The following is a 26437-nucleotide window of genomic DNA, read 5'->3' as shown; positions in this document are numbered from 1 at the left end:
ACAGAATGGATATGGTTTATCAGAGCCTGACTTTAGAACTTAACATCTCAGTTTCAGCTCTCCAACCTTCCCCTACAGCATGACCCACCACTACCTTACATTACCTATGTACGTCATATATCAAGCCCAGCTCATCCTCAACACTGCCAAACCATCAAACGCCAACAGGATTATAATCCCAGATCAAAGCCTGACTCCCAGGTCAACCTCTGGGAGATTACAGAGATTCATTCATCTGATGATCAGGCTGAGACTGCAGCTCATACCAGGTTGGAGCCCCTGTACCCAATAAAGCCCAGACCAGTGTCAGCACCCACCGAATCACGCCCGGACCAATCAGAGTGAGCACACAATCTGGGCTAGACCAATCAGTGACAGCACACAATCTGGGCTATACCAAGCAGTGACAGCACACAATCTGGGCTATACCAATCAGTGACAGCACACAATCAACCAGAGTACACCCAAAGATGGTTGATTACGAAGATACTTCCTGAGAGGCCATTTCCTGTCCCCTGAAATGTATGCAAATAGGGTAGCAGTAGTACACGCCCCGCATGAGGGGGGCCACTATCCCCCATTTATGCAGTGATCGGGCTCCCTTTTTAACATTGAGGTCTATAGCAGAATCCAAGAATTTCCCAGAATTTGTCAAAGCCTTATTTTTCTGAGCAATGGATGCACATTTCGGACACGGTATCATGATCTCTAAACCCTCCTCCCCATTTCAGGAGAATGTTGTGACAGTATGACCCTCCAGTTGGGAGAAAATTAATTAACAACATTAATGAAGGTGTACACCAAGTTTGTTTGGTGTACACCTTAAACTCCGCTTCTGTCTGGCGGGAACCGGCGGCGCTCAAACGTCAGTCATATCAGTGACGCCCCTGTGCAGGCGGGGACTGAACCAGAGCCCGTCTCTGACTGAACTCCACTTTGCCCTCATAGACATGAACTAGGACGACCCATCTTGCTAAGAAATTAATTATCTTTGGTACACAATTGTACTCGCACAGCTTTTCCAAAGAGTAAAACTACCTTTTACGGGCGACTGAGACTTCTCTACGGGCGACTGAGACTTCTCTACGGGCTACTGAGACTTCCCTACAAGCTACTGAGGCTTCCCTATACGGGCTACTGAGACTTCATATGGGCTACTGAGAGACTTCTACACAGAATGGTTCGGTGACTCAGCTGAGATGACTAAAGCTTGAGGATTGAAACAATACACTGCAGGATCGTGAATTCATGAAAAGAGTTTGTATAATGCTGACACACAAGTTCAACTGCAACACTGCAAACATACAGTATAGCTACACACACACACACACACACACACACACACACACACACACACACACACACACACAGGCAGACTCCTACAGAGGCGCATTAGTAGAGAGTAAACTGACAGAGAGTAAACTGAGACAATGGTTTGGAGTTAGAGAACTGTTTGAATTAATCCCTCCGTAAATCTTATAAACCCCCAGCTAGATCCTGAACAGAACAAGCATTCATTATACTGACTCCACACCACACAGATGTTTCTCTCTAATTCTCTCTCTCTCTCATCCCTTCATCCTTCTATCCTTTGTGTCTCTGTTCACAATCACAATCACCTCATTTTTGTCCCATACACACTCCTTTCTCCCCCAACAAACACACACACACACACACACACACACACACACACACACGTTCGCAGGCTCTCCCAGACTGCAGTTTACAGTAGTCTGGAGGCGGCTCAAGTTTGGCCCTGATGTGGTGTCTTAGAGCTCTTTCACATCCCCAGCCTCACCTGCTGCAGAAATAAAGTTCTCTCAGACGTCATGGAGTGCCACAGAAGAATGAACCTGTAAATAGCCTGTACAGATTACAACACTGTCTCAGGAAGTCTTAGGATCTCTTTGCTTTGATATATAACACGTCATTCTCTGATCAAACTCAAATTTGCCTCATTTCAAAGTCCCACTGTGTAGTTATCTCAGAAGTGGATATAGATAGATAGATAAATAGATAATGTAGATAGATAGACAAATAGATAGATAGATAGATAATTTATTGATCCCCAAGGGGAAATTCAAGAGGGTATTATGAGGGTAATATGGTTAAATACCAAACTAAATACAAAACACATATGATAACTCCACTCTCATACACATTGTCTTGTCTTTCTCTCTATTTCTCTCTATCTAGAAAAGTCTCTTTCTCTAAGAAGCCCCATCAGCTTGTGTCTCTCACACCTTAAAGGAGTTGTGCATCTGTCTCATTTTGCTCTCTCACTCTCATCTTGGGGAGCTGTTCCCCTCTCTCTCACTCTCTCATCTTGGGGAGCTGTTCCCCTCTCTCTCACTCTCTCATCTTGGGGAGCTGTTCCCCTCTCTCTCCCTACTTCATTCTCTCATCCACACACAGACACCTTGATGATGAGGCTTTAACCTGCCTCGCCCTCTCTCTCTCATCTTGAACACCTGTACCCCATACTCTGTCTCTCTCTAGCTCACATACACACACACTCACTCTCTTTTTCTCTTCCTCTCTGGCTGAGTGACTTTCTCTCTCTCTCTCTCTCTCAAACGCTCCCTTTCTGTCCAACCTTGAGCAGCTGTGCACCGACGTGTGCCTCTACCAGGTGGTTTTGACGCATGTTACCCCTCCCCACACACACACACACACACACACACAGTCACCTTGGGAAGCTGTGCCCCGATGTGAGCCTCTACTAGGTGGCTCCAGCGCAGGTTGCCCCACACACACACCACACACACACACACACACACACACACATACTCACCTTGAGAAGCTGTGCCCTGATGTGAGCCTCTACTAGGTGGCTCCGGTGCAGATTGCCCCACACACACACACACACGCACACACACACACACACACACACACACACACACACACACACACACACTCACCTTGAGCATATGTGCGCGGACGTGCGCCTCTACCAGGTGGCTCCGGCGCAGGTTGCCCACCCTCCACATCATGCAGAGCTTGCCGTCCCTCAGCGCTACCACGGCCGAGGTGGAGAAGATCAGCGTCTCGTTGCGCTTCTTGGGCTTGGCGATCTTAGCCATGACCGCCCCAATGATGAAGGCGTCGATGATGCAGCCCACTATGCACTGCAGCACGACCGCCATCACCGCCAGGGGGCAGGCCTCGGTGACGCTCCGGAAGCCGTAACCGATGGACGTTTGCGTCTCCAGGGACAACAGGAAGGCCGCCATGAAGCTGTTGACCTGCTGGAAGCACGGCTCAACCTCCGGCTGCTCCTCCGGCCCAGAATCCACCTCTCCGGAGCCGCCGGGGCCGAAGTCGATGCCCGAGCCCAGCACCGAGGAGCCCGGAGGAGAGTGGGAGGAAGAGGAGGAGGAGGAGGAGAAGGAGGAGGAAGAGGAGGAGGCCGGCGCCAGGTCTCCGTGTGCGGAGGCGATGAGCCAGAAGGCAAAGCCAAAGAGCAGCCAGGAGAGGAGGAAGGAGAGGGTGAAGATGACGAGCATCCAGCGCCAGCGGACGTCCACACAGGTGGTGAACAGGTCCGGCCAGGTAAGCTGGCCCCGCCAGCCATGTTGACGGCGGTGACGTTGGCGCCTGCCCTGCCCACAAAGCTGTTGGCGGGGCCCTGGCGCTAAGCCGGGCGGTGGGTAGGGAGGGAGGGGGAGGGGGAGGTGGAGGAGGTGCGCGGTGACTCCCCGCCTAGAGCGCCCCCGCTGGGCCACGGGCGGACCGCCCTCCTCAACCCCACCCCTTCCTCTCCTCCGTCGTCACCGTCCTCTTCCTCCCTCCCTTGGCAGCTGCCGTCCGGCTCTCCTCCTCCTCCTCCTTCTCCTTCGTTGCCGTGCAACATGAGTGCCTTGCCGCTGCTTGGTGGGGGGCGCTTGAGAGGGGGACGATAACCCCCGAAGCTCCCCAGCCCCGCCGTTTTTCCATCGCCGCCACACTCTGGGCCAGCTTCATGATCTCCTCCTCGTCCACAGAGCTGTCCACCACCGCGCTAAAGCGCCTCTTCACACGGGCAGCCCCCATGTCTGTGTGTGTGTGTGTGTGTGTGTGTGTGTGTGTGTGTGTGTGAATTTTATGAGTGTTTCTTATATGTTCCAATACTAAAGTAAAGACGGATCTGTGCCTGTAGAGGACGTGTAACACAAAATAAGAGAAAAAGTCTGCTTCCCTTCCTGAGGAAAATTCTTGAAAAAAAAGAGGTCATCCAACCAATCAGTTAAATCCTGATAAATGAATCCCAGAAATCACCCAGTCATCCCAGTCATTGTAAGAAGAAAAAAACTCGGTGTGTTGTTTATTTGAGAAATATCCCCAGAAAGCTGTCACAGCCCAGAGTCTTTATCTGGCCGCTGTCTGAGTCTCAGGCCGAGCATCTTCAGAACCAGTGTTTTTTAATCAGAGTCCCGGCCAAAGCTGCACAGCGGGATCACTCACAAATCCAAAATCCTCTGGTACCACCGCTGCCGACGACGTGCAATCTGGGACTCGGTCAGGGCCACGGCCAGGTTGTTCAGGTCAGGTACCTGGCAGAATCAGCCGCCCCTGTCTGGGTCAGCCCCAATCTGTCCTGTCTGGACTCAACAGGGTGGGCTAGGAAAGCGAGGGAGGGCAAGACTCTCTCTGTGTGTGTGTGTGTGTGTTTGTGTGTGTGTGTGTGTGTGTGTGTGTGTGTGTGTGTGTGTGTGTGTGTGTGTGTGTATGTGTGTGTGTGTGTGTGTGTGTGTGTGTGTGTGTGTGTGTGCGTCAGCTGTATTCCTCAGTCTACTCCTCTGGCCTCGTAACACTCTCCAACTGAACACAAGTTGTAGATTTATCAAACAAACGAAACTCACAGGTACTCCAAGTTTGACAGGTGGGGAAGAGAAAAAAAGGCTCGTCCTGTCTCTCGTGGTGTGTGGTCACCACCACTACTCCGCTGTGATCTGCGTTTGCCTGCGTTGTCCTCTGGATTGGAAGGGAAGCACTGGCACACACACCACAGCCCTACAGGACCCAGAGAGGGGGCTCCAACTCAGCCTCCATTGTGTCTCTGGGCAACGGGAAGCAAACTCTCCACAGGCACGTCCTACTGTCTGAGCTCCTCTCTGATGGATGGGATTTATGATGTATGGGAGTAAAGTGAATGTCAGTGTGTGTGTGTGTGTGTGTGTGTGTGTGTGTGTGTGTGTGTGTGTGTGTGTGTGTGTGTGTGTAAGGTGGTGGTGGGAAAAATAAAAGGTACTAAAAGGCTAAACTGAAGCTACAACCAGACAGAGGCAAAGAAGAGATAGGGTAAGGGATCAGGCTTGAGCTTTCAGCTATAAGCACAAAGGAAGGCAATCACAATGGGCGTCAGCCCCAGGAAAGTAGAGCTTTACACAGTACAGGACGTGACTGCCTGAATATCGACACGGAACGAGGAGAGGGAGGAACAGTTCTTAATCATGCAACAGTTCAGACGACAGCATGCCTGTGCAACTTATCTCTCTGTCCAAGATCCAAAAAGCTCCTCTTGCTGTTTGTATGACAACCCAAAAGATAGATGACAAAGACAATCACAGGTAAAGAGCTGAAGAATATTGCTTCAGGAAAAAACTTTCATTAAAAATCAGATCCATGTCTTAGACACACGTTTGCATAATACAAATAAATATCCTGTTATGAAGACGAATTGTCCAAAATGTCAAAAGTGAAAAACTTACTTATTTGTGCTTTAATAGTGGGGCTGTGTTCCCACTGCAAATACTCACTCTGTCATCACGAGTTTAAAGTGTCTGAGTGTTGCTGGAGAGGTCCATTCTGACAAACTCACTTGCACGACGCAGGCTGACCACGTCCCAGAAAGACCAGCGGCATCCTTTCACAGACCTGCAGGCATGTTGGGTTGTGAGTGTCCTCTCTCTCTCTCTCTCTGTCTCTCTTTCTTTCTCTCTCTCTCTCTTTCTCTCTCTCTGTCTCTTAAGGACCTGCCTTCCTAACAGAGTCCTCTCTCTCAGGGAAACCCTTCTCCCGTTCTCCAGAAAACATTGTCAGTCTTTAAAGAGGGATTCATGTGCCTCGCCGGATGAAACATCAGTTAAGTGTGTCAACAGTTCCCAGGGATGAGGGTACTGCTGCCTTGGCGTAAAATTAGCTACCCTACTGAGGAGGAGGTCCACGTGATGAGAGGAGATGAGAGGAGAGGCAGCCTGCTGTAGGGCTCAAGCCTCACAAACAGGCAACTAACTCACACACACCTCATACACTTTGTTCAGACATGACAGAAGATTTCAGTCTATGTGTGTGTGTGTGTGTGTGTGTATATGTATGTATGCATGTATATATGTGTTTGTGTGTGTTAAAGGTGCTTTGCTGATACAGTACTTGGAAGCTGACAGACGTTTGATGTAAACACTGTGGATGACCTTGCTGAACCTCCACAGTGAAGTCCTCCAGGTCCTAGTGAAGTCTGATTCCTCTCTACCTCACAGTGTGAAGTCTGATTCCTCTCTACCTCACAGTGCGGGACTACTCTTTGCTCTCACAGTTCTGTCCCAGATTCTGCTGGCCTGCTCAACCACAACGTGTACACTCAAGGCCTGCTAACCTAACACACACACACACACACACACACACACACACACACACACACACCTACTGACAGAACTGCACACTCAGTGGCCGCTGTGTGTGTCCACCTCAGTCAAGTTTAGAGACACCGGGGAACATAGACAGCAGTGATGTAATGGTCACAATAATGTCCTGGGGATATACACATCTATTATAGATGTGGAAGAAATGTACAGTATTCCAAGCCTCTGAGTATTTACCCAGCAAGCTAACGACTGTCCAGGATCAGACTGAGGAAATGACTTGCTAGATATGCAAGATTCAGCTCCCTCTATTAATGATGATATTGATCTGGTCTCCCTGAGGTTACGGGCGGCCCTGTACTGCTAACAAAAAACCAGATCAAGCAGGATGAGGAGATTTCATTTGAAAATAAAATAGATCTTAGAGGTCAATACGTGCGTAAAGTGCGAGGGAACTAATTCCTCTCAGGAGTTAATTTTCCCAGTTCTGCTGTCACTGCTCGGACATTATGCAGCCTGGCAGAAGAGGTGAAGCCACTACCACTCGTCTTTAGGATCTTCTTATGATTTCTCTCCTGTTCTCTTCGGCTTTGACCACGGAACTGCTATTTGGATCCAGACTATTCATGGGAGAGCCTGAAGACAAACACAGAGGTGATTCAACGATATGTTTATAAAAATCACAACAATGGAGGTATGGTAGTTGTGGTGTGCATGCTTTGATCTCATAAAATGAGATCACATGCAAAATGAGAAAACACGCATTTGCACACACACACACACACACACACACACACACACACACACACACACACACACACACATAAAACATATTAAACAGAGAGAAAGGTGTGTTATACCTCAGACTAAACTGCATGCTACAACATCAGACTGACATTACAGTAACTGTCTGATCAGTAAGCATCCAATTATGAATATGTAATTTTGACAACGTGACATGGAAAAAGTGTAAGAGAGGCTATGCTTTACCAGGTTGAAAAGGTGCTCTATTGTGAGACATCCTTCTCTTCTGGTCCATCCCCCAGCCAATGTGGAGAGGATTTCACTGTGAGGCTTCCAAGACACCCTACAGACAGGACAGACAGCAGGGATGAACAGCATGTCATGCACTCTGGAGAATGTGTAGTCCAAGAGGAATAACAACATCATCCATGTTACTGTAAAGGATAGAGACGATGGTGATGGTGGTAATGATCTTCATCATTTGCATTATTTGGGAAAGATCGCACCCAATCAGGTGGTCATTCCACTGCTTGGTTGAATTTCCCATTGTCCTGCGTTCTTTAGAACATGTACAGTATTAACCGTACGTTATTTGCACATCTATGAAGTAGCTCCAATTTTGTGGCTGTATCACACTTGTATATTAATTCGCCGAACTCGTTGTGAAGTTTAAATGAACTGTCACGTTGCATCAGAGCTGTAAAATACAGATGTTCAGAACATAGTAACATTGTTACATAGCATATGACGGAGGTGACTTTCAGCTAGTTGCATGGCAGTAGGCTAAGTAAAATAGCGATGTTTCAAAGCTAAGGTTCATCAGAAACCTGGGATATGACCACTTGACAACAGGAGAGATGGAACTAACGACTGACCTCTGCACTTACGAGGTGTAGCGGGCCTCGGCTGCGTGTCAGGGCCATTTTACCACCTCAAACGTTTTCGTTTCTGTGAACCGAACACCGTGTCGTCCATTATCCCTTACGTATGTAAGGATTAAAGCACCACAGCCACAGATTCTTCTTACTCCAGCCATCAGTATTATGACCTTCATCCACACAAGACTCACCTACATCATAATACCACCTTCATCACGAGCCACATCATAACAGTAGCATCGTCATCCTACTTTATACTCCTCCATCATCATCATCTCATTCCCGTCACTATGAGGGGCCAAGGTTTCCTGTGTGTGTGTGTGTGTGTGTGTGTGTGTGTGTGTGTGTGTGTGTTTGTATGTGTGTACCTGTGTGTGTGTGTGTGTGTGTGTGTACCTGTGTTTGTGTATTTCTATGTGTGTGTGTGTGTGTGTGTGTGTGTGTGTGTGTGTGTGTGTGTGTGTGTGTGCATGTGTTCAGAGGCCTGAGGCCTGCTGGTCCCAGAGAGGGAGTTCTAGTGAGCTGGCAGAACATTCCGCATTGACCGAATATGTCTATGACCCCCCCGCTTTAACCTCTATATACTGACTGACACGTAACACACTGTAGGTCACATAGGGGGTGTGCGTGCATGGGTGCGTGCGTGTATGTGTGCATGTGTCTGTGTGTATGCGTGTGAGTGTGTGTGTATGTGTGTGTGTGTGTGTGTGTGTGTGTGTGTATCTAGATAGATAGATAGATAGATAGATACTTTATTGATCCCCAGGGGAAATTCAAGTGTGTGTGTGTGTGTGTGTGTGTGTGTCTGTGTGTGTGAGTGTGTGTGTGTGTGTGTGTCTGTGTGTGTGTGAAATGGGAGGGGCAGAGGGAAAAAGAGAGAGAGAGAGAGAAAGCAAGACAGAGGGCAAAAGAGAGAGAGAGAGAGAGAGAGAGAGAGAAAAGCAAGGGAGAGGGCAAAAGAGAGACAGAGAGAGAAAGAAAGAGAGAGAGAAACAAGGGATAGGCCAAAAGAAAGAGAGTGAAAGAGAAAGCAAGAGAGGGCAAAAGAAAGAGGGACAGAGAGAGAGAGAGAAAGCAAGATAGAGGGCACAAGAAAGGGGGACAGAGAGAGAGGAAATAGCCGATACAGGTTTCGTCTCCTCACTATGACTCAAACACAAACAGCCCATGTGGTAAACTGTATTATTGTATACGCAAACAGCCCATGTGGTAAACTGCATTATTGTATACGCAAACAGCCCATGTGGTAGACTGCATTATTGTACACAGAATGATGTGATAACTACACTAACACCAGCGGTAACGAACATGTACAGGCTCATGACCAAGTGATAATACCATTTCAGACAGGCAACTCTCAGAATATAGGTTTAAGCTTTAAGGTAAGGCTAGTGTAAGGATCTGGCCAGTAATCCTCACGGTTTCCTCAGGAAAGTAGATAGAGTATAACTCAGCTGGACACGGAGGAATAATATTGTTGCTGTTCTTCATTTATTACACACATTATTATCATATTACCATAGACTCACGCAGGGATGACAGGTTCAGCATTGTCAGTGAGTAAATAACTGAATATCACACATATAGTAAACAGTGGAGTTATAAGGTGACTACACACACTGCAAGGTGCAGGAGAGAGGGGGGGGGGCAACAACATGTGACATCATCAAAGGGCGGTCATTACACGCCGATCATTGCTGCCAATCTAGTAGTGACGCTGTATAACTGATTCTGCTGCTGCTTACAAGAATACAATTACATAAAAGACAGACATCATAACCAATGACCCCTTTAGTTTTGCACTCATTGATTATGATTGGAGCCTAAGCACAACTAGACAGGTGGAGCTGGGGAAGAAATGGCTTTCATGGTGCAGGAGCTGCATGAGTCTACCTGCAGCAGCACATGGAAGCTGAAACTGATGATCATGCTGAAGACCAATAAACTGAAATTCACTCATAATTTGTAAAATCTTCACTTCCATCTTTCACACCTTCACACTGTTTGATGTTCCACCGTCACATCATGTCTATTTTCATCTCCTCTGGCTTTTTCTTAACTCTCTCTCTCTCTCCTTATCTTTTTCTTAACTCTCTCTCTCTCTCCTTATCTTTTTCTTTACTCTCTATCTCTCTCTCCCTCTCTTGTTGTTTCCTGTTCTCCTGCTAATAGGACTATCTGTTTTGTATTGTACTGTATGTAACGACGGTCCAGGGTGCTGCGGTGTTGTGCGAGTGTAGACAGCCGCTCTAGTGGAGGCCTTTATCTCAGAGGGGTGGAGGGGTGAGATGTGTGGAGGGGTGAGATGTGTGGTTTTAGTCGCCGCTAACATGCACATCCCTCGCCCTCTCACCGCAATGTCCTGCCCGAGGTGTCACGCTGCGCCGTGAGAATCTGTCCCCTCTGGCGTCCTCCAGCAAGTCAGAACATCACCGAGAGGGGGATAAGGCAAGACGCAGGGACACAGATCACTGTGTACCAGACCATGCATTCTTTATATGTCTGAGTGTGTGTGTGTGTGTGTGTGTGTGTGTGTGCCCAATATAGGATTTCAGCTGCTCGACAGTCTGGGGTCTTTGTAATTATGTTTTTCGTTCCATGATGCACCCAATGTGAAAGGGTCTGGATTGTAGGCAGGCCATTTTAGCACCTTGACTCTTCTACTATTGAGCCATACTGTTATAATATGCGCAATATGCGCAGAATGCAGATTGGCACGGTTTTCCTGAAATATTCCAGGTTATCTGGATGACAGCATTGCTCAAAACCTGTATATATCATTCAGCATTAATTGTTCCTTTCCAGATGTGCAAGATGTCCATACTACAGACACTAGTAATACACCCCCATACCAGCATGCTGGCTTTTGAACTGTGCGCTAATAACAAGTTGGGTAGTCCCTCTCCTCTTGAGCCCGGAGGATGCGGAGTCAAATTTCAATTGGTCTAACCTTTTTTCCACTTTGGCTCAGTACATCTTAAATTAGCTTGGGCACAGATAAGACGGCGGCATTTCTGGCAGTTGGTTTATTCCAGCACTTGTAGAAGGAGCATCACACTGTGTTCATAGACAGTGGTTATAGGAAATGTTCCTGAGCCCGTACAATGATTCTCTTTACAGAACCAGGTCTGGTTTTTAATGCAGTGCCACCTGAGACTCAAAAGACCACAGCCATCAAATATTACTTTTCAACCCTGTCCCCTCTTTACAAGAATGTCTCTGGATTTTCTGATACTCCACACATCCCCAAATGTTTGCTGGATTATTTGCCCACACAGGTTTATACAGAGTGACCTCTGCATTTTTACTTCTGAGGGACTTTCAGTCTGTCTCTCTGATGCTCTTTTTATATCCAATCAAGGTGTCTGTTGTTGGTGTCTGTTAGTTGTTTCTTTAGCATCACACAATTTTTCTAGCCTTTTGTTGTCCCCGCAATATCACAATATGTTTTAATTTACATTTAACAAGTCCCATCAGAGCAGGGGCATCCCTCTCTGTCTTCAAAAAACTTTTGAAGACACAACTCTTCCAAGGAAACCTCCTCTCCTAGCGCTTCTGACAACCTCACACACCTGATACACACCTACCATGCTCTTCCCTCCTCTACCTCCTTCCTCTCCTTTTCTCTCTCTTCCCTCCTCCTCTTCTACTACCACACTTTGACTAGTACTTATTATGTAGGCACTCCTATCCTCTAGTACTAGTATTGACAGATACAGGGGTAATTCTTAGCTCCCAGTAATCTCCTCTGCACTGTACCGTAAATGTTAAAATGTAAAAATGCTTAAATGTTATTCTGATGCTGCAACTGTAGCTCTATAGCTTAAATGCGTAAATGTTAATAGCGTAAATGTTATTCTAATGCTGCAACTGTAGCTCTATAGCTTAAATGCGTAAATGTTAATAGTGTAAATGTTATTCTAATGCTGCAACTGTAGCTCTATAGCTTAAATGCGTAAATGTTAATAGCGTAAATGTTATTCTAATGCTGCAACTGTAGCTCTATAGCTTAAATCGTGTGTTAATGGCGTAAATGTTATTCTAATGCTGCAACTGTAGCTCTATAGCTTAAATGCGTAAATGTTGATAGCGTAAATGTTATTCTAATGCTGCAACTGTAGCTCTATAGCTTAAATGCGTAAATGTTGATAGCGTAAATGTTATTCTAATGCTGCAACTGTAGCTCTATAGCTTAAATGCGTAAATGTTATTCTAATGCTGCAACTGTAGCTCTATAGCTTAAATGCGTAAATGTTATTCTAATGCTGCAACTGTAGCTCTATAGCTTAAATGCGTAAATGTTATTCTAATGCTGCAACTGTAGCTCTATAGCGTAAATGCGTACCTGCCCCCATCCCTTTCCAATACAGATTATGCCCCACAATTAGGTGCTACACCGGCAGATTAAACTTCACCATGAATATGACTTCAATGTCATTCATCAAGCCACAGGATAAACTCTCTCTCTCCCTCCCCACCTTTCTCGCTCCCCCTCGTCATCTCCCTCTCTTCCCTTCTTTGGCTGTGTACACGTGTGTGTGTGTGTGACGATGATCAGAATACCTAGAAACACTCTGTCAGAGGCCTTACATCACAGAGGCCCACTCACGTCACTGTGGATACGGTATTTTCAGTTGAGGCTGAGAGACTCCCTAAATGTGTCTGAGGCCCAACAGCAGTCTATCAGATCAGTGTTTTAGCTCTTGCCTGACACATCAAACTGGATCAACATGTTTTAAACAAGTAATTGTTAATGAACACTATTTTACAGAAAAAAAACAAGCAAAAAAATAAAGTAGAAGTCATAAGAGTTTATTTTATAAGCATCTACTGTGTGCCTGTTTAATCTGATGTTGGAGCTGGAGTGTTTGCTTGGTGTTGTGGAAGGAGTGTTTTAATCAGACAGCGTCTGCTTGCACACCACCACTCAAAGCAGCGACACAATGGCACTGCCTCCAAATGAGGAGGTCGATGCGGCCATCGACCAGCACAACACCACAACAAGGGCACAAAATGTATCCATTCGTCAATAATATCACATGGATTCAACAGCACTCTCTTTACATTGCCAGGCTTATCTAGCGCTTGCTCTCCCTCTCCAGCTCATGTCTAATCCGTCCCACTTCCTCTTCCTCCTCCTCACCTTCACCTCTTCTTCTTCACTCTTACTCAGTCTCTGTAGTAAATATTATATCACATATTTATTAGAAATATCACTGTTTATTATCGATTATACCAAACACGACTCATCTCCGCTCTTATATGCAAAATAACCAACTCCATTTTACAATCTGTCCATTAAAATATTCTATATCAAATGCATAATCAGTCTTGTAACACTTGACTTGAACTCACAACAGTAACAAAGACACAGTCACGCCATCTATACAACAGGCACTGGCTGCACATCAACATAGCATCACAAGCACCATCACACACCGTGTCACGATGACAGTCAGTGTCCAGTGGCATGGCACTTCACACTCCTGTTATTGGCACATAATGCCACAGCTGATAACTGATGCCAAATGCTAACAAGCTGTCAAAGCACCAACCACTTTGAAAAGTTTACTGACAATTTCCACCTGACTAGATGCTGATTGTGCATGGCTATGTGTGTTATGCTTTATAGACAGGTCAAGTGAAGCGTTGACTAGCGCAAGCTAATTGCAGGAAACAAATTCACATTATAGAGTTACACTTGACTGCAAAAGTCTGATACTGACTGCAGATCTGACCATCTATTCAACATCAGTCCTGGCATCAGCTGACCTCTAAGGTGTGTTTCTCACTGTACAGACATATATGAGCTTCTCAACAGCTGGATTTAACAGTGTATGAGTCACCTTCCAAACAGGTAAAGAATGAGTGTGTGTGTGTGTGTGTGTGTGTGTGTGTGTGTGTGTGTGTGTGTGTGTGTGTGTGTGTGTGTGTGGTGAGAGAGTGAAAGAGAAAGAGAGAGAGAGAGAGAGAGAGAGAGACAAATACACCCAATCTCTCTCTGGCAAGCTGCCTCTGCTCCACTTAATTGGACGTTGTCCCTCCCTGCCTAACATGTATACACACACACACACGCCTATCTCTCACGCACACCACTGCCCAGGAAGAGTGGTGACGTCATTTTGCTCATAATCGCACAGAAGAAAGCAAAGAGCTGCAGGTCTGATCCCTCCCATGGACACATTCACACACACACACACACGCGCACGCACACGCGCACACGCACACACACACACACACACGTACACACGTACACACACACACACACACGCACGCACACGTACACATTCACACACACACACACAGACCGCACACACACGACACTGCGCTGCAGCGCTGCGCCAAGCGCTGCCTTTACACACACACACACACACGCACACACACACATTTTCTTGGGAAATCAATCAATCATTCATCAGTACAATGACCATAGTTATCACTAGGCTAGAGAAGGCGGGAGTCTAAATTGTATGACAGTGAAATAACACACAGGCCACGGGTGAAAATTTGACAAGGTTTTATGATCCACCCATGATGGGACATGTTTGAAGAGCCATGACCTCTTGACAGACGTCACATGACAGCGATTGACCCAACTCATGACATCTGGTTTCATTGTAGAGTAACTGAAGTGTACAGTACTCTCCTCAGTAATAAATAAATGTGATAAATAAATGACAGTAATAAATGTCACCTTGTCATGAGTGCTGAATCGAGTATAGTGTTTATCATAGAATCCCAATATATTACGGCGCTAGTAAACATTTCAGTCTCATCTATTAATACTCAGACAAGGAGAATGTGATAAAATGTCATGTTGTAGTTTGGCATTGTGACAGTGTGTGTGTGTGTGTGTGTGTGTGTGTGTGTGTGTGTGTGTGTAACAGACATTCACCACTCTAATCACTCACACCTTGTGTGTTTTATCACTGAAGTGTCAGCAGCTACCACATAGAGGCCAGGCAAAAGCACTGACATTTTCCATGTCTCTCTCTCTCTCACACACACACACACACACACACACACACACACACACACACACACACACACACACACACACACACACACACACACTTTAACTTCAACCCTGCTAAATCTCCTTAGACACACACACATCCCATCACCACTTCCACCCCAAATTGCCTTATACCACCATGAACACCTTGCCTTACACCCACACCTCCCCACACACCCCATCTCACACACAAATACCCCATCTCCATCCACCCCTCTCACATAAATACCCCACAGTTCCACAGTTTAATCTACCCCCACATCCAGCCCCATCCAGTTTACCCCCAAACTGGTTCTGTGCTTCTCATAATGCAGATGACATCTCGAAGGCCACACACCTTCAGCTTTCATGGTGGTAAACCCCACTCACCATGACAACTATGACATTTCTATCCTAGTCACCTTGACAACTGACATTTCTATCCCAGTAATGTGCGCATGAGGTCAGCGGTCATCTCTATTGGGTGGAATGTGTGGAGAGGTGAATGGGTTGCTGTACGGACAAGTGTGAGCCTGTCATGAGGAAAGCGTATTGTAGTGTAGTGTGGTGTAGTATAGTGAAGTGTAGTGTAGTGTAGTGTGGTGTAGTATAGTGTAGTAGAGTGTAGTAGTGTTGTGTAGTGTAGTGTAGTGTAGTGTAGTGTAGTAATGTAGTGTAGTAGTGTAGTGTAGTGTAGTAGTGTATTGTAGTGTATTGTAGTAGTGTAGTGTAGTGTAGTGTAGTGTAGTGTAGTGTGGTGTAGTGTGGTGTAGTGTGGTGTGGTGTGGTGTGGTGTGGTGTAGTGTAGTGTAGTGTAGTGTTCTGTACTGTACTGTAGAGTGTAGTGTAGTGTAGTGTAGTGTAGTGTAGTGGAGTGTAGTAGTGTATTGTAGTGTAGTAGTGTATTGTAGTGTAGTGTAGTAGGTATGTCGGTCATTCTAGCAAACCAGCATGACCATCTTACACCAACAATGTCAAGCTTGACAGGCTGGTCACCAGCATGACCATCTTGCACCAGCTGTATCCCACACGACAGGCTGGTCACACCAGCATGACCAGCTTCCTCAGATAGTCACACCAGCATATACAGCTGGTGGCCCAACTAGCTACCCCAGCAAAGACCAGCAAGAGCTGGAAGAAAACCTGTCTCATTCTGTGCCTGTAACAGAAACATCCAGAAACACAGGGATACTAGCCTAAAAATCTAGACGCACCCTAGCGGCAGCAAATTACATTTTCTGCCAGGACTAGTTTAGCAACTCTCCGTTGGCTTGTGAGCTCGAAAAATTAAACTTCTATCAGGCCAATCAAATCATGTATAGAGTCGTTAGGCGGCTTAACATAATGATTGATGGCAGAGTTGCAACGGTTTGGCTTGAATTCCCTGCTACTTGAAAACAAATAAGATAATGTTGCTGTTGGCGAACAGTGTGACACACGAGTCAAGCTTTTATTAAGTTGGCAAAAGTTTGAACTAGCCAACTAGCTCCACTGGTGGGAAATGCATGGGACTCATAGCACTGTCCTATTGCGTGCAGAGAGAATTTGAAAGACAACCGATTATCCCGCCTCTTGGACTGAGCACTGCGAACGGTGAGTGCCCAGACCCTACATTTTAATGTGGGTCTGGCTCTTCAGGCTACAGGGATACCTCAATCCGAGATACTTAAGTAGTTCAAGTTCAAGTTCAAGTTCACCATAGCCTTCCCCTCCTCCCTTTCTCTCCCTCTCTCTCTCTCTATTTGGAAAGGATTAAAACTGTGGATCATAATAACCCAAATCTGCTGAATCAACGAACTGTCCTCTGTTTTAGACTAGGGCTGTCAATCGATTAAAAAAATTTATCTAATTAATTACATACTCTGTGATTAATTAATCTAAATGAATCGCATATATGATTTTTGCTGTGAAAGTATTTTAAACATTTAAATTCAAATGAATCATTGAATAATCAGCATTAGTGACATTAAAGTTCAAAAACTCTTTTATTATTATTTTAATAATGGCCATAATAATCTATGATATGACCTAATATGCTGAGGAAATAAATTCAAAAGTGCTTCGGGAAGAAGTTTTTTTTATCTCATACATTGCAGAGGACTTTATTTTAATCAACACTTTATTTTTATCAACACCATCAGGCCGTTTTTGAAAAGTAAATGTTTCAATCAATGATATAGGCAGCACATTTTCTTATTTCATTTTACAGTCTAATGGTTACTGACTACAACGGCTCAGGGTCAAAGGTCATACAGAATCGATTAATCTGTGTTATTTTTTTTAATCAGTTATTTTTTCTCAAATTAATTAATCAAAATTAATCAGTTATTTTGACAGCCCTATTTTAGACACAATGAAATTAAAACTATAAAATGTCTCCTAAAAGTTTGAAATATGACCCTCTCTGGATATACCACCAGAGTTCTCTCTTGGTGATTATAAAGGGCTTTGGTTTATGAAACCATTGCAACCATGACATAGGGTACAGTACACCAAAGTTTATCAGCACTCGATGTGTCAGACGAAGCCAATACGAATTTTGCATAGGTCTATAAAAGGTGTATGAAACTACCATGTACTGTAACATGTGATATTGTTCGTAAGACTGATGATGGTGTATGAAGTTCTTTATACATTTGAAGGCCATTATTAATACACTATTATACATTTGAAGGCCAAAGGGCATTCGTCCAGGTGTGATTCTGGCCGACCCTGCACCCTCTGCCACAAATACAGTTAGACATGAGGAGCTTATAAAAAGGTAATCCAGAATTCTGAGACTAGATTATGTGCTCATTTTCACAGGGTTATCTTTGACACACACACACACACACACACACACACTCACACACACACACAAGTTGTCATGAGAGATAAAGAGGCTGGCATCATTCTGTGAGAATCGTATCCACAAATAACTGCAGCAATAACTTGCTTGTTATGATAAGTGTGTTTTTTGTAAATGAATCAATAAATAAAACTGGAAAATGAATTTACACACATTCAAAACATTTGCATACAGTAAATCAGGATAATGAAAAGCACACTGCAGTTAAATACAGTATTTCGCTAAGCGGACACTGACCGATAAAGTGCGATAAAACACACGTCCGAAGTAATTTCAAAGTCATGACCCTTTCGCACTGATTACATGTGAAATACTGTGATAGCGTGCATGGTCTGCGAGCTTGGTTGTCAGATAAAACAAAACCCACTTGAGTTTAGCTTGGGCTGGGCATTCTACTTTCGAAGATGCCACTGCGTTTATCAAAACGTGGCCGTGGTTATCAGCTCTCTAGCACCGGGCTATACAGTACACTTGAACATCACCTTGACCTAACAACATGTCACCCTGCTTCGGCACAATGTTTCACACAGCCTAAGCCATTATAAATAGAACGACGATATGTCTACCATCAATAGCCTGCATAAACAACTGTGAAACACACAAACAACTCTTGGTCAAATCATTAATATCCATAGGTCTACATGAAACTGCATCCATACAATATCAATCTGCTTTGGTGAGTTTCAGTAAAGTTTCTTTCCTAAAGACTCCCATTACTCATGAATATAAAAAGAACCTTACACTCGACTAAGTGACACTTTCCAACACCCTGTTTACCAATTAGGTGTAGCAGACAAATGGGCTACTTTTCCAATCGCACTACTTGGTAACTTAAGTATTACAGACACTCAATTTAATTGCATCTACATAGCATAGGTTAGCCTACTCAGCATCACCAAGTAGGCCTGCATTTATTTCCACACATTGCTAATTGAAATAAAAGCTCACCAGCTATTGTAGGTCCAATATGAGACGGCAAAATGTGTGTGATTCCAAAATTATATTTCAATGGTCTTTGCCGTTTTTCTGCAGAATAAACTTTTGGTGGCAAGCTCGTCCATCAAACGCACTGTTCTCGTGAGGTCGTCGAACTGCACATTAACCTCGCGGACATCTGATTCTGGTGGCACGTTCCGCGAGCGCCCTGCCTCCATCCCAACCTCCTGTGGTATTTCTGTGCTGCTCGTCTTCTCTCTTCCTCGTCTATGAGAGACTATTTGAGAAAATGATGCGGGTTTTAAATAGGTCTGTCGTAAAAGCGTTCGAAGATTAATTGTTTTCTGGATAAAGTATATTTGTCTATTAGCCTCAAACGACTTATCAAATAGTTACTTCACTGTGTAGTTGTAATAAAATAACGCTTCACGCAAGTTCAAGTTTTGACTGAGAGGTAGGCTACTAATGTTACCATCACCCTCTGGCAGAAGCATAACGATGACCAGTAAAAAAAAAATTATAATAAAATAAAGATCGAGATTAATTCTGTGGCTTCAACGGAAAATCTTTAGGCTACTGGAAGTTAGCCTACATATGACAGTTAATGACAAAAGTTTAGAACTATAGCCTATTATATGTTAGGCTAGCCTATATTATGAATTGATATGGTAAAATGTATTTATGGATTAAGATGTATTTATGGATTGAAATGGTACACTTTTAAGATAGCTGATCTGGTAAAAAAAAAAACAGCAATACTGACAAGTATGATGTTCTACGTAAACCGGGCAGATTTGAGTCAGGTGGTGTATGGCATAGCCTAAATCCCAAAAGAAATGTAATAATTGGATTTCAAATTATCATGGGGTGTTGTGCCTCAGACTTGGCACTGCCTCTGCATCCATCACGGATTCAAAGGGCATCACCAGCAAAACCATTAACACGCATTAATTACCGGATTAAGTAAGGGTCCAAGAAACAGCTGATGAATTAAACATAGTAATTACAGGGGGTTAGGCTCAAATGCTATTGGTGCAGCCAGCTGTCAGTTGTGTTATTACTTGCGTAAGGCTGGGGAAAAAATGTTGATTGATCAATGGAAAATTCTCTGTGGGCATGGTAATGAAGAGAGACAGAGAGAGAGAGAGAGAGAGAGAGAGAGAGAGAGGTTAATGTAATTTGTCCCTCTATAACTTATGATGGGAACCATCAGATAGGTCTCGTAACCTGATGGGAAAAGCAGAGGTCTGTAAAATTAGAGCATCATCTGAACATTGCTGACGCATTGGAGCTCCAGTGAAAGATGAAAACAATATTCAAAAGTACTGATAAAATACATTCTGATTTGTTATTTTAACTGTACTAACTATCTTTTTCAAATCAGCTCAATCCCACTATTTTTCATGCGGCAACCTGACATCTTGATATAACCTATTGTGGTCTTGTCAGTAAAGACAAGTCATTTACGACTCAGGGGAAAGTGCACTGCAGAATCACACCAACAGAGGGCAGAAGAGGTCAAACTTTGGCATCTGCCAACATTACCAGCCAGTTTAACATTGTTTTTTACACACAGAATCTTTGCATATCGCACAGTTTTTTAAACATGTCACTCAAAAATCAAAACCCTATACCAAATCTGGAAAACCATAGACTAACTTCAATGTTATGAAACACTTTTTCCAAAACATCACAAGCAACTCTACCAAACACACACACATCTGTCAGGAAGTAACTTTCAAACACAACCTATTAAAATGGCACACTTATTCACCACTTACTTGCATCCACGTCTCATATAGATACCCCCACCACACACACACACACACACACACACACAGACAGACAGAGAGACAGACAGACACACACACACACACACACACACACACAGACACATACACACACATAGACACACACACACACACACACACATACAGACACACACACACACACACACACACACACACACACACACACACACAGACTGTCAAAAGTGTTTGGTTTCTGTCCATCTACATGTGGTGGTGGTTGTATTTTACTTTGCTTTTTTTCCTCTTGGGTGTGCTGTACTGTACAACAGCTAGTTATTTGGACAAATCATTATTTTTGGTTTCAATATTGCTTGCATGTTTTACTATGTACACTTCAACTTCTCTACAGATGGCTTTCGCCCGTGTATGAAAATATACACAGAAACCCAGGGAAGACAGAAAAGCTTTAGGTTTTGAGCAACAGTGTGTACATGATGTATCCAAAAATATTATTATGACAAAAGATGCTTACAGTGTGAGGCAAATGCCTGCTTTTGAGATGTGTTGAATGCTTTGTTTCATTTTGCAGGAGATATGAGGCATTTTGCATTTTGGGTGAGCAACAGTTGAATTTGTGTGTAGAGAAGCTTTGGAAATGTGTGCAAGCAGTTTGAAAATGTGTGCCAGCTTCTACCTGAAGACACACAAAATATGCCATAGTGTTTGCATTGTATCTACGATGACATGCAAGCATGCTGCCACCCTGAAGTTGATACATGGGATATAGACCCTTTCAAGAGAGTTCCATTATCAGCATCATAGTTGGCCCCACAAGGCTTCCGTTTTAACATTCCATATGTTATCTTAATGCAGAGGAAGTAGATTGGGACCCAAATAGAATGTTTTTGTTTTTATTGTTTTTATTGTTGAAAGGGTCTATAACTAACACAAATGCTTGAAAGTATCAAAGAGATGGTCCAGATTCCATCCCATTGTGAAAGCAAAAATGTTGTGATGTTTAGCACATCACCGACATGTCTGCAGCTCTCCTGCCGTGTTTAGCCATGTGCCAGATAGTAAATCACAACTGGCTGTGTATAGCCACACAGACATTCCGAAGCCTTGTGTCTGATATCTGGTGTAGTTTGTTCACCATACCTTGGCCTGTAACAAAGAGAACCTTGCTGAGGGAATATGGAAAATAAAAGTATTAGCAGTGCAGGCGTTTTAATACTCTAAAGTAGGACCTGCTCCATGTTATGTCATTCTATTGAAATGTGCTGCATCGCACCCTACTTCAGCCAGCTCTGGCATGACTGTGGGGCATATTCGGGCCACACCAGAGCTTGGGGAAGGCCAGGTAAGGGCCAGGTAAGGGCCAGATAGGAGCTAGATCCAGACCAACAACAGCTGGACACTAGGATCCAGCTTTGCAGCTAACTGGATGACATCTTGCATTGGTCTGTTCCAAGAAAGGCTAAGCATCGTGAGACTTCAAAGACATCCTCTGGCTTCCATCCGCCTGGAGAGGAGTGGTGGGCCGTCACCCATTTACTCCTACAAAAAAAAAAAAAAACTAATCTTTTAGGACAGCTAATAAAGCTTTTGCAAGACATTGAGTACAATTAAAGACAATATAAGGCTTGAATAACATAAAAAAAACACTTAACTACAATTAAAATGACCACTGAAAGATGAGATTTCTAGTTAATGGCACTGAAGCCAAGTCTGCATACAGGTCAACATGAAGGCAATGGAGCATGGATGTTCCTGCTGCTATTCCACACTTCCAGCCAGTGGCCAGTGATCAGAAAAGAGATTCTTTACTGTGTGTGTGTGCGTGTGTGTGTGTGCGTGTGTGTGTGTGTTAATTTTTAGTCCTAATTACATTTGGGAATTTTTAGTATGTGTGTGGTGTGTGTGTGGGGGAGCATATGGGATATCTGTATGTTTCCTATATATTTAATGTGTGTGTCTCCTTGACCACCTGAATTTCCCCTCCTCGGGATAATGAAGTTGACTTTGACTTTGAGAGCAAAGATGTTTTAACTTCTCATTCTCATTTTCATAATATAAGAATTTATTTTCATCTACTTTTATCATTGAAGGGTTAAAACAGATTGAATAACTAGTATAGACCCTACGATGTCCTCAAATGTATAGAATGTAACGGTAGGTGCATGTGCATTTAACACAGGACCGACTCACAATGCTGGGAAATAAGTGTCTGGTTGTGCTTCATCGTGAGAACAGATGGAAGTGGACAGAGGTGGAAAAGTCCAGCTCATAAGCAGAGGGAGCGTGTCCAGGGGGGGCGGTCGCTCCGGGCCCACGACCGCAAAGGGGGCCCACTTTTGGCCAAATCTATCTTGATTAATTGTTATATTTACCGATGCTTATTTGTACTGATTGCTGTGCGCTCACAATGGGAGTTCGTCTGTCATGCTGCAAATTAAATAGCCCGCACTCTCCCTCTCGCTACACTGTTGCGTTTTAAAAGCGAAACTGATGCCACAACCAGTCTGGGTTTGCCTAAGTAGCCTATGCTACAGGCTGCATTTATTAGCCTACAGAAAATCAGCGACATAGCATGTAGGTCTAGCACTATGCCTACACTGTGCACTTGTCGCGACAACAGCAGTCACTATCAGGCGCGCCAGCAGGAATGAATGGTAAGCGCACCATCTACCCCTCCGCGCGCAACAAAACATTGAAAGGCTTAATAATATTTGTCCGTTTCCCGGTTTCGTTCGTGCATTGGTCACCTAAAAAGTAGCCTACTGTAGTACAAAATCCATATGCAATATACAACAACAACGCCTAATAACGACCTATTCATTTGGACAACTTTATACGGCCCTATAAAGGGTAAAGTTACCTTTAGTTTTGTTCTAGTTTACCGTTGTGTATGGCTTTAAACAGCGTTCGTGCTTTAACATCAAAACATTATTCAGTATAATCCAGATGTAATGATAACGTTTTGACAAGCATGTTGCCTACCTTGTTCATCTGAAATAACTCCTCTAGTTTTGCTGCCTCCATCCTTTGCTACCTCCACCCTCTCATTGTTTCCAAAAAACGTTTTATATCCATGATAGCCTTGAAGTCTTGAGTTAGTGAATTAGCTTAACATTGTGTGTTGATAACAGGCAACCATAGTAAAAGAAAGCAACAAGTAGCCTAGCCCACAATGTCTGTAATTGCTGCGTGCGTTTGTTAGGCTATTATTCCCTCTCTTGCTCAAACAAAAGGTGTGTACATTAAAGTTGATTTTGACAACGTGTTTACAAATTTGAAAGAAAATTGTAAATAGCCTATTGTCGAGCAGTTAATGGGATACTGCACAGTTGTGAAGCAGTTGGGAAGTTATGGTGGGCTTTGTGTGAACACACACAGGGAAAATTCTCTCTGGTTGAGTTGCCTGATGGTACGCACAGTGCACCTGACATACACCTGCAGGCGCGCCTGATCACTACAGTTCGCATCGTCGCAGGCCTTAAGCTGCCCCGATGCACAGACTAAACGGTAGGCTAGGTCATCAGGACATAAACCAAATGCCTCAGCCTCTAATGAGCACAATATGAAGTGGACTAAATAAAAACATGAATTTGGGATAAACACCGACAGTATAGGGGCCCTCTAAAGATCGTCGCACCCCCTATAGTGAACCATTAGCTCCGCCCCTGGTCCAGCTTTACAAAGTCCAACCATGCGTTGGTTCTACCTGTGCACTTAACACAGGTGATCTCACCAATTAGCTGCTCTACCTGGCTGAAGAGTATCCGCTGGTTTAAGTGAATGGTTGGCACAGATATGTGGTAGGACTTTTACTTTCTGAAGCTGGACTTTCCTAACCTGACTCTCGCCAGATGAATTTCAGAAGTACTTCAACCACTCACATCAAAGCCAACCCGTGATGCTGAGAACAGACTCACAGTCGCTTCTACGCTACGTCACATCTATGAAACTCCTGCCCTGCGTCCTGATTGGCTCTACCATAAAATCTGGTGCCGAAATCACTCTCAATGGAAGCGATCCCAGATGGATGTGAGTGGAGCTAGGTGGAACGAAATTCATCTGGCGAGAGTCAAGTTAGGACTTTCCTACCTCTGAAAGTGGATTTACCAGAGACATATACAACTGAGCTGAGATTGCATTTCTCAGTCATCTCCAGTGAGGAGGTTACTTCCTTCCTCCGCCATGGGAACTCCACAGAAGAGCTGAGGTTGCTTTTCCCCAGGGGAGAAGGTTACTCCTACAAGAGATTTCCACAGAGGTGACGTCTCTTCTACAAAGGAGTGGGATTGCTCATCTCAAGGTTGCAATTCCAAGGGCCACTACTTAAAGGGTGAGAGAACCAGAAAACACTACTGAAAGGTAGACTCTGCCATTGTAATCTCATGCAGTTGTTTTCACAAATGTATCTATTAAATCCACACAGTCGTCTACTCGGTGTTTAGACACAGTCCTCCTGGCTCTATAAATGGGAGACAGACATACTGGTCCGGACTGAGCCATAGACAATCCCAGCCAATCAACATGATGCTTCAGGGAATTGCGGACTCTCTGCAATAGCTATTATTAACCATTTTACTGTCCTCACTGTCACAATAATAAGGAAAGCCACTCAGAAATATCCCTCATGCTCATGAATGTTATGCGATGGATTCTGATTGGCTGATGGATTCGTACACACAAGCACTCTGAAAGCAATGCCCAAAGATATAATTTGTTATAGTGTGGTGTGGGTGTTGCCGTATGAGCTTGGGTTATGTTTGAAATGGTTTATTTTACAAATATATGTTGATATATTTATGTAGGAAATGTGGACAGACCTTTATGAGGTGAGGTTGCTACCACCAGGCAATACTAATAGGAGCTAGCATTACTCCTGCATTAGATCTCCACAGGAAGCAAGGTTGCCTTCGCAGAGAGCGTCACTGAAACAGTCAGTGAGGCTACTTTTGTTGACAACTCCATTGTTGATGGAAAGCACAGGGCCAGGTCTTCAGGTGGATCTTTAGAAAGGGATAAATGGATCTCAAAGAGGTAGATTAATGTTCAGTCTTAAAAACTGTCTTGACAACGCTGACAGTAGAGCACACATGGACAGACTTAAAGACTTTCAGTATAAGTAAGTATAAGTATATATACTCTTTTGATCCCGTGAGGGAAATTTGGTCTCTGCATTTATCCCATTCCGTGAATTAGTGAAACACACTCAGCACACAGTGAGCACACAGTGAGGTGAAGCACACACTAATTCCGGCGCAGTGAGCTGCCTACAACAACAGCGGCACTCGGGGAGCAGTGAGGGGTTAGGTGCCTTGCTCAAGGGCACTTCAGCCGTGCCTACTGGTCGGGGTTCGAAGTCCGAAGCGCTAACCAGTAGGCCACGGCTGCCCCTTCACATGCACATATATGTTGCATTCCTGTGCATACATGTCTACACTGTGTTTGTTAGAATAGCTTTGATCTTCAAATGGTGAGAGCAAAAACCTGTTTGGTGGACGCTATGGGACTGAGACCTGTTGAAATAATGACATGCTCTGCAGGGGAGAAATCCACAACACACAGCAGGACTCCAAGACACGGTTTAAGAGGTCAAGATGTAGGCTGCCGTCAGTCACAGGCACTGCAGAGTTAGTCTGATGTTTAAATTAGGTTTAGGCATACACAAAATAATACAAGCTTAGTGTTTGTTGATTATAGACCCTTTCAAGAGA

General features: G+C 44.3%; 1 protein-coding gene across 1 annotated transcript in view; it reads right to left on the bottom strand.

The window, feature by feature from the left end:
* The window catches only part of kcnj14 (potassium inwardly rectifying channel subfamily J member 14), a 22426-nt gene extending 3219 nt beyond the window's left edge, over positions 1–19207 (bottom strand). Inside the window, 5 exon segments of the mRNA XM_048260667.1 lie at positions 2922–3568; positions 3571–3634; positions 3775–7196; positions 7551–7647; positions 18973–19207. Coding sequence (XP_048116624.1) covers positions 2922–3568; positions 3571–3634; positions 3775–4032 — 969 coding nt within the window. The 5' untranslated portion in view covers positions 4033–7196; positions 7551–7647; positions 18973–19207.
* Between the last annotated feature and the right edge of the window lie 7230 nt (positions 19208–26437).

This window comes from Alosa alosa, chromosome 13, assembly GCF_017589495.1.
Source record: "Alosa alosa isolate M-15738 ecotype Scorff River chromosome 13, AALO_Geno_1.1, whole genome shotgun sequence".
NCBI classification, from domain to species: domain Eukaryota; kingdom Metazoa; phylum Chordata; class Actinopteri; order Clupeiformes; family Clupeidae; genus Alosa; species Alosa alosa.
Note: the sequence above shows the minus strand (reverse complement) of the source record. Positions and strands in the feature narration are given on the sequence as shown.